This window comes from Brassica oleracea, chromosome C7 (assembly GCF_000695525.1).
Source record: "Brassica oleracea var. oleracea cultivar TO1000 chromosome C7, BOL, whole genome shotgun sequence".
Lineage (NCBI taxonomy): Eukaryota > Viridiplantae > Streptophyta > Magnoliopsida > Brassicales > Brassicaceae > Brassica > Brassica oleracea.
The window spans coordinates 12,590,228-12,600,394 of NC_027754.1; the positions used below are offsets into that span (position 1 = coordinate 12,590,228).

The 10,167-nt window shown below is 30.4% G+C and overlaps 1 protein-coding gene across 1 annotated transcript; it reads right to left on the reverse strand.

Moving 5' to 3' along the window:
• Positions 1–519: 519 nt before the first annotated feature.
• On the reverse strand, positions 520–3,677 carry LOC106301194. Its single transcript, XM_013737541.1, has 4 exons — positions 3,279–3,677; positions 1,576–3,089; positions 1,353–1,485; positions 520–1,164 (listed from the first exon to the last, which is right to left on the reverse strand). The coding sequence occupies exons 2-4, from the start codon at positions 3,076–3,078 to the stop codon at positions 617–619; spliced, it is 2,184 nt and encodes a 727-aa protein (XP_013592995.1). The 5' UTR covers positions 3,079–3,089; positions 3,279–3,677; the 3' UTR covers positions 520–616.
• Positions 3,678–10,167: the final 6,490 nt, after the last annotated feature.

The following is a 10,167-nucleotide window of genomic DNA, read 5'->3' on the forward strand; positions in this document are numbered from 1 at the left end:
CGAGAACAACGCATACGATATCTAGACTACATCAGCAAAGAAAAACTTGAAATTATTTCATCAAAACAGTTCCAAAGGTATAGTTAATTATCTTTTGTTCTATAATTATCAATGCAAGATTTATAGATATAATTGTTCTAGACACCTATAAGCACAAACATTCAAAATCTAAATCAAATTTTGAATCATTCAAAAAATCATTATATAATAAAAGTATTTTATATAACACAATATTATTAAAATAGTAAATTGACTAAAACCCTCTCTACATTATAAAAATGTCCAAAAAATTGTTTGATCAGGTGATTCTTGAGTTTGCTATTTGGAATTGCAATAATAGCATTTGCTTATTGTAACTATGAGTTAAGTGTGACCTGAATAATATTATCTTAAATTTAACAGTTTACTTACAACCTGCAAGTGAAATGGAATTTCGCAGATTTTTGAAACACTTACTAATATTTTGATCAGAAATAAATTCTGCCAGGCTTGATGTTTCTGCAAAATTTAACTCTGAAGTTTATAAGCTCATTGCTACAATTATTATTATATATAATTGGTTATAAAAGAACTGATTACAAAAAGAGGAAAACTTTTGCTACGTTCGCTCAAGGGGTTAAGAGAAAATTTCTTGGATCAAACCAGACAAGATGAGTTTCTCTAAGTCAACTACAGCTTGAAGAGTTTCGTCGATCTGAAACTCACTTCTCCAACCCAAATCCCAAACTCCGCTTGTCATCTCTTTTCTCTTACTATATAGATCCTTTTCCAAGACCATGTGTATGCTCTCTTTAACGAAGCTGCTCTGATTTAAAAACGTGTCTCTGTAACTTCTGAGGGAGTCAAACCCATCACAGACTTCCATTAACAACTCATCAATGTGCAAAGAGCTTCTCAAGAGACAAGTTGGTTCGGTAATGAGAAGAAGGCTTCTGCGTCTGGCTACTTCTTTGGCAAAGTCTAGTGCAAGTCTTTGGTCTGAGATTACATTGCTGTCTCTACCCTGACAGGTTTTTTCTTGGCTTCTGTTAGTGTTGGTTTTGAAGTCAAAGAGATTCTCTGCGTAGCTGATGAAATCTGAGGAGTTGGATAAGAATGATCTAAGAGAGGTTTCTTGCTGAATTGTGGGAGCACAAGAAGTAACTTCTCCGCTGTCGCAATGGCCTTTACAAGAACAAAAGTAACATAGTTTATTATTATTATTTTTTTTTTTTTGTCAATTACCACCATATATTAAATCTAGTTTGGACCATAGGCTCTAAGTAACATAGTTTATATATACGAGGAGATTTTTAAGAGAAACAAAATTTTGAAAACATCCTAAGATTTAAGAACTTTTGTGTAGTACTAACCTTGAATGTGAAGCTCTGAAGAAGTGGTTTCCTCTGCAGAAAGTTGGTTTATTGATACACGCGTGTCTTGTGAAGAACTTGAGTTATTCTCTGAAGCGAGGTCATTGTCTCGTTTATGGAGTTTTTTCTTTGGCTATACGAGAAACATAGTTATTAAAAAATATTTAAAATTAAGAAAATGAAAAAAATAATGCAATGAGGCTAGTGACAAAGATTTGCTTACACTTCGTTTACTAGCTTCACCGGACTTCTTTAACCGACTATTACTTTTCTTCTCATCACTACTTGAGCTTGGGCTTGAGCTCAACCTGGAAGGTTGATTCTTGTTTCTTGACGTGTCTGAAGAACCATTTGATTTCTTGTGTCTCGCATGATTGGCAGGTGGCTTAAGAGCGCTTCGTCTGTCTTTACCTTCAATGATATCGTCTTTCTTCACATAAATCTTTTTGATGATTTCCTTTGGTTTTGCTTCTCTTGTTACAGCTTTGGCATTGCTCGGTGACAATAGCTTCATCACCTTACCTTCATTCTCTTCTACTTTCCGCACCATTTTGTCTTTCTTAGTCGGACTCGATGGTAATTTCATTGTGTTGCTGCTGCTTGTTTTACTCCCTCCCTTGGCTTGATGATCTTTTCTCTGGTTGATCATTCTTGGATGAACCTCACCTTGCATCCTCGGTTTCTTCGGTAAAACCGGTCTTTTGTTGCCCGGTTTTTCGTCTTGTACAACATTCACAGGTTTGATGAGTACTACTATACTTGAGGGATTCTCACTCGGAATCTCTTCAGGCAAAGAGTGTAAAACAGGTTTTCTTGTAGAGTTGCATCTAACAGTTTCAGGACTCTCCTTCTTCTTCCTCTTCAGCAGCTTCTCTTGTCTTTCTGGTGAGACATTTACAATAACTGGCTTATCGATATGTTTCACCATGCTAATGTTCTGTACTTGAGGAGATACATCCAGACCCATAAGCCTAGCAATCAAACTTGGAGGTCTCCTTGGAACATCAGACGACGCAGACGATTTTGTAGAGCCTGAAACCATAGAAGATTGGCTTGAGCTCGTTGATGAAGACGCAGCTCCAGAAGAGGAAACAAAACCACTTCTAGCAACGCGAGTCTTCTTAGTCTCTGTGTTAGTTGTTTGTGGAAGAAGATTCTGCCTGTGAAAGCTTTCTCTTATCACGTTTCTTAGCTCATCATAACAATCTCTCGATGCTGCATTCTCTTGAGCCATCATCCTTTTCTCAATACGCTCTCCGAATCTATCAGACATCGATCTCTGAAACCGCAAATCGCATCTTCCATCTTTAGTAACCCTCCCTTTCTGCTTGTTATCAGCTTCTTGAATACTACTAAGCATAGCTAAAGACTCCTCCAAATCAAGCGCTCCTCTTAACAAACCTTTTGCTATATCCTCAGGCCTCACAGTCTCATAGCTTGACCCTTTGGAATATGAATCAATCGCAACGTTCAGTTTCTGAATCCCTTTAGATACTTTCAAGAGCTGCAATGAAGAAGAAGGAGCAGGAGCATCCTCTGTGCTCTTCCTCGGTGCCGTTTCGGATCTCTCTTTGGGTTTGGAAGGATGGTCAAATCTTTGGTTAGTACCACTACATATGCTATTATATCTCTGTTTCTTGATTGCGCCACGTTCAACAACTCCTCTTGGATCATCGCACATTATGAATGATCTGTAAACTCCTGATCTTAATTTCCCTTCAGGCATTGTTTTATACTCTGCAACAAGAATCCAAGAAAAACTTGGTCAAACTCTCATAAACATTTTTTAGGATCTTTAAGACGGATCAAACACTAATCAGTTCTGAACTTTCGATCTGGTTTCACTAGGGGAGAAAAATAAAAAGAAAAACATGTTTCTTGTTTTCTTAAAAATGAATGTAAATACAAAGACAAAGAAAAACTTACCAGAACTGGAACTTTTTCAACAGATCGTCTTCCTCTGAACCAAAGCTTGTCAGATTTTATCAAAAAATTCCCAAGAAACTCTGTAATGTGAACTCAAATGAAGAGATTTCGATCAAACACAACGAACAGTCTTTATTGTTTGCACCGCCTGCAAGTGACAACAAGGAAGAGAGAGAGAGAAAAAAACAAAAAAAAAAAAAGCGAGTCAAACTCAAGATCCAACTTCTAATGACTTGGTCGAGGTTTCTTGAGTTCACACGATAGGGATCCTCTGATGACAAGCGGATTCAATGTTTCTGCAGAGATTTTGTCTTAAATGAATTGAAATCTAAACACCATTGAATTTTATCTTCATTTTTTTCACTATATGAAGAGATAGGAAGATGAAGCGAAGGCTCCACGTCCTCATAAGTATGGTTTCAAAAAAGGACAAATCTACCTTCTGTTTTTATTTAACTAACCAAGCTTTTCTCAGTGTTCCAAAAAAAAAAAAAAACCAAGCTTTTCTCTTGTTTCGTTTGTTTATTTGTTTAATCATCTATCTTATTAAAAAGAAACCTATGAAAATATATTATGTATTATTAACGATTTGTACCACTAAAATATGTGAATTCTTAGATATTCATTTACAATAATGTTAAATCAATTTATCACTAATTTACTTATAATATCTTTTATTTTTTAAAAAATATTAAAAATATTTTTTATTTTTAAATAGCTAAAATCTGCTGAAAAATATAACAAATTTATTAAGAAAAATAAAAAATTATATTAATATAATAACTTAAATCTTTTTTATATTAATGCATATAAAATATATTTATTTAAACTGAAAATACATTTCATCATATCAGTTTAAAATAATTAAACTATATAACATTTATAGAAAAATTAAAATATTTAACATAGTTTAAAAAAAATTATGTCTACAAATATATTATATACATCATAAACTAAATTTTATTATAAAATAATTAAATTTATTTACGGCGCGGTCGGATCAGTGGATGTTAATAATCAATCTTTCATAATTGTGCCAATTTTTTTTAATTTTAGTCAAAATTATTACAGATTTTTTTGTGTTTCAAAAAAAAGAGGTCAAAATTATCAGTGCTACTTAATTTGCTGGCAAGAGAATCAAATGTTCAGTTACAAGAAAAAGAAAGAGAGAATAAAATGTGAGCTAAAACAATAATAAAAAAAAGAGAATATTCTCTTTAAGAAATAAAATATATTTGGGAATAACTCTGTTGGTTTATTTATTTATGAGCCGCAAATAGAGATGTCAAACAGGTTTACCCATCCCGTACTGCAGCGGGTTAGTCGTTGAGCGGGTTATAGCGGGTCTGTCCCGCGGGGACTGCGGTCTCCAAAATGCTGGCCCAAACTCGTACCGTAAAATATATAGGCCTTCGCGGGGCATCCTGCGGGACGCCTCTTTATCAAACCGCCTACTACAGATTTTTCCATGAATGTTCAAGTAGAAGAGTTGTGTAAGAGTGTTGAAGAGAGCTCATTTAGCTTCACTAAAAACTTATCAAAATCAATTCCACAAAGTTCTGTTTGTGTTGGCGTTCTTGAGTTAAAAGCCTTCTTTTGTTATCAGCATAAGCTTTTGTTGAGTTTGAATCTGATTGAGTTGTTGTCTTTGTAATAATTTGGTTCAAGTGTCGTATGTCTTCATCAAACCATTTCTCTTTTTAATTATTTGGATTGCAAGAAAATTTGTGAATCACTTTACCAAATTATACAAGGGACGTGATATTCAACTAACTTTTCTCCTAAACAACACCATTATAACCAAATTTAATTTAAGGAAAACACCAATTCACAATACTGAAAACAAAACCAATCAACTTAAACAAGAAATATCACATTGTAATAAAGCAATTCATAGCTGTGTGTAATAAAAAGAGAAAACCAAATCAAAACACCACCAGAGCTCGAATCGTCATCGCTGGAGCTGGAGTCGTCATCGCCGGAGCTCGAATCATCATCACCGGAGCTCGAATCATGCATCATTGCCGGGACTCCTTATGTTTTCTGGGGAAAAGTCACAAAAATCGCTTTTTCTCATTTTTCTCATTTTTTTTAGGTAAAATAAGAATAAAGAAAAAAATGCGGGTCCATGTAATCCCGCATGATCCGTTTTTGCCCATCCCGCAAAAGATCCAGTCCCGCAAAGACCCATCCCGCGAGGTCCGCAAATTTGCGGACCTAGAAAACCTCATCCCAATACCGTACGGCGACAGTCTTTTACAGGCCAGGTCCGCAGTCCAGATCCATGATTGTCATCTCTAGCCGCAAACAGCCTTAGTAAGAAATAATAATTCTAAAAAGATCAGATCAATTATATATTTGTAGTTTAGTTCTGATCCATGTCACGTTGGATGTTGATTGGTATTAAACGGCAGGTTTAAATTTAAGAAATATTAATATACTAGGATAAGATCCGCGCATTTATATGAAAATTATTTAAGAAATATCGTATGAAAAATGAAATTTAAATTATTGATCGAAATAATTTTTTTGGCTCTTAAACAATTTTTTAAAAACTTTTTTGTTAACTACATAATTTGTTTACTAATGAACTGGTCTCATTTCTAAAAATATTTTAGGTCAAAAATTTATTTATCATATAAAAACCTAACGTTTAGGCCGAAGAATCTCATGCCTACTATTCGGTTACAATGAAACTATGTAAACTCAGTTTTATATCATGATTTAGCAATTTAAAAGTTAATTATGGTTATGAGAAGTTTACGTTCACGTGTCAATCTTATCTATCTTCGATATTTTTTTCATTTTTGTGTCATTTTGATTATTTGCTCGATATAAATATTAATTTTTGAGTCTATTCTCATTTCTTTCTTTATTTTGGCCTGAGATTTAGAAAATGTTTAAGATTCAAAATTATTAAAGATATACATACTTAAGTTAAGATATGCGCCTTGTGCAAAATAAATATTTTATATTTATTATTTATTTTATATTTTTGTGCATATTATGAAATAATAAAATAATAATTATATATTAAATAACTAATAAATCAGTTACTATTATGTTATAAATTGGCTTGCATATATAAATCAAATGACCGCTCTTGTATATTCGCAATCATTTTAGAATAAATAAATCAAAACAATTAATCTTATCTATCGTATATGATATATAATTAAATCTAAACGATATGAAATATATTAGCATAAACACCTATTAAAATAAAATTATTTGTTTATATGATTTTATTATCATTGTATCTTATTATAAAAAAAAATTTAAAATTGATCACAAAAGTTTATGTGAGACTTTAATAGGTTTAGTAATTTATACTCATTTTGAAAAATTCAAAATAAAACATATTCAAAAAAAATCTAAAATTTTAATATATGGTTAATATAATTGTGTAATTTATTTTAATAATAAAGAATTAAACAAAAATGATAGAAAGTATACAGATTATTAGCAAATTTTCATTATTTAAAATCATTAATTGCTATATATATATCATAATCACATTAGGTACTTCCGTAGGTTTTATTTAAGGAAATAATATATAATAAATTTCAATTTGATAAATTAATGGCCGATAATGAACATACTATATAATATAACATTATTCAGCAATTTAATTTTAGACTAACAAAATTCTCAATTGATTTTCAAGTCGCCACGTAAACAAATTAACATTCTAGTTACATGACAACCTAGCACGACATTTTTTTAACTAGTAACTACAGGTTCTAAACTTTTTAAATGTTTCCCTATTAATATATAGGGGATGTTAAACCATTGATCATTAATTTTTTACATAATAATTTTAATAATTTTAGTAATTTTGTCGTTTTTAAAAATTCAAAATATAACATAAAAGAAAAAATCTAGATTTTAATTTTATAGCTAATTTGATTGTTTAATTTATTTTAATAATATAAAATTAAATTAAAACAATGGATGGGATATAAATTGTTATCAAATCTTTATTATTAGAATCATTAATTGTCATATATGTATATATATATTAGTCATATTTGGTAATTCCGTAGTTTTTATTTAAGGAAAGAAAAGAAAATAGTAATTGTACACTTTAATTAATTTTATGATTAGCTTAATGAAAAGTATAATATATACTTAATTGGACTAACATATTTTTTAAGGATTCCGAATTTCATTTTGGTGATGACACGTGGCTATACTTAAAGGTTGTAATGTTTCTCAATTAATATATAAGGGACAGTGTAAATGGCTTTTAAAAAAATTATAATTTGGAAGCTAGAAAACTTTGTATATTAATTTTTATAAATTTGAAGGACAAAGTCGATGTTTTACTGATTTATGATATCGACTCTGGATAAGCCAATTTTACAAGGGCTTCCACTAATCATAATGGTGATGATGTGTTGTAAATGTTCAGGTAGGGTTAAACAAGTGGAGGATAAATACAAGAAAATGCAAACAACAAAAGACATTGGATTTCCTTGCTAAATAATTGGGTGTGATCAATATTCCCATTTTAGAGAATCCCATTTCAATGACACTTTTTGTCTAGTTTCTCCACAATTGTGCACATGATTAGGTTAAAATTTATTGAAGAATATCACAATTCTTTATCATTATTATCCAACGACCTCTCAATTTATATCTTAATAAATTAACTTAATATAGTTTTTTGTACATGGGTCATTAGTTATAGTTAATTCTAGTGGCGAAACTAGACAATAGAGGTTTGCTAGTTGCGATTCCACACCTGAACATGAGTTTAAAATTCATACTTCAAGATGAGTTTTATAATTTGTTAACAATGGTATTCACTTCTAGAATCTCTCAGTTTATACTTTTGCTATAAATCTGAGGAATAAGATAATTCCATCTCTATGTATAGTCAATTTCAATGTAATTGCTTCATTTCCCTGACAACCGGTAAACAATAGTGGTCGATGTTTGACCTAAACAAATCGGTAGCATTAAAGAAAGGAGGGACTTTTCAAATTCAAAAGTAATGAAATGGAATGAAGTTTTGAATTTAACACATTTATTAGAGTTTACAGAAGTCGGAAACACATACACTGAGTATGACCCGTGACAAGAAATAGCAAACAAGTCAATTCAAAAATTACCATAATTATGTTTTCTTATTATTTATACTTTAGCTATGTTCCTCTATCTAGAGCTGGGAACTTAATCATTATCGGGGGTTCCGCTCCGATTGACCGCGCGGATGCGGACTGAGTGATTTGAAAAAATTGATTCGGAGTGCGGATACAAGTCGAGTGTTTTTTTATGCGGAGCGGTGCAGATCTATCAAAATTCAGCCGTGGATATTCGCCAACCTACAAAAATAAAATTAAAAAAGAAGATTTTTTAAGAAAAAATAATGTTTTTAATAAATATTTAAAAATATTTATTTAATTCTAATTATAAATCGATTATCATTATTATTATTTTTAATAAAATATTTAAAATAATAGTTTTATCATTATAATAAATATCACATACTGGTCTAGCGGATCACCCGCGGGTTTAAACGGGACGGGTGCAGGATTTGTATATTCTTCTTGTGGGTTAAGTAAATCAAATTTTTTGAATCAGCAAAATCATTCAATCTGTGGGTGGGGCGGGTTTGATCCGCAACCCAAAGCTAGGTTTTCAGAAATGCGTCAGAAAAAAGTCATGTACTCCTAGTTTTAAAGAGTATCAGTAGTTATAAATTACCAAAGGATAGATTTTCTTTTTTTGAACACAAGGATTGATTTTTTTTTGTGCAACACCAAAGGATTGATTAAAACTTGAAAATAAAGGTGGAAGGGAATTAATATAGTCACATGGTTCTTGCAAACCATGACCGCCTTTGTTGCGCAATAAATGCAGATGCCATTCTTAAGTTACTTTGGGTGCAAGCGTGAAATTTTTGAAAGTTTTTATTTTATTTTCTTTTATAGCAGAGTTGAATAAAGACCAGTCATGTGCAGTGTTGGCTTTGGATTCACATTGCATATGAAAGGTTTCTCATTCATTTAAGTTTTCTACGACCTAAATTTGTATTATTAAAAGAGAAGTATTCATTTGAAAATGTTCTTACTTCATTAATTAAACTCTCTATTTTTTTGTTTATCTTTTTCAGTTGCATTTATGAAATATCATAAAACGAATAAAACTTCATAATTTATTACTTGTCTTTTCAGTTACATTAATGAAATATGCTTAAATGAATTTAAACTTCCTATTTTATTGTTTGTCTTTTTCAGTTACCTTAATGGAATATCTTTAAATAAATTTGGACATAATATCATTTAATCAACCAAAAAGAACTCATGAGTTATCCTTACGTGCATAATTTTAATAATGAAAATTTTTAAAAACGTGCATCATTAAAATGTTACCTAAAACATGCAGCACTAAATGATAACATGCATCAATAAAACTAGAATTTGACTCACACAATTGTACGGATATTATTTTCAGTTGATTAAATTTAAAAATAATTATTTATTCAAAAAATATTTAAGAACGGCTATGTTATTAAAAATTATATGGTATTATTTGCTTAAAACTCATTTGTCATTTGTTAAATTGTTAGAAATAAAATTTTAGCATAATATAACTCAGTTGTCATTTGCTAAATTTATGGTTTTTATTTATATTTTTTATTATTTAATTATAATATTTTCATTTTATATTTATTTGAAAGATAAATAAATTTTCTTTCAAACAATATTTTTGTCAATGTATTTTTTAAAAAATAATCAATTTAAATTGTTATTATTATTGAATATAATTATTTTTGACATAATTTGTATTTTCGTTTACATCAAAGCTTATCATATTTTAGGATAATTTTAGTTTAAAATGTAATTTTCATATTTTTCAAACAAATTCTAAAAATATTTTT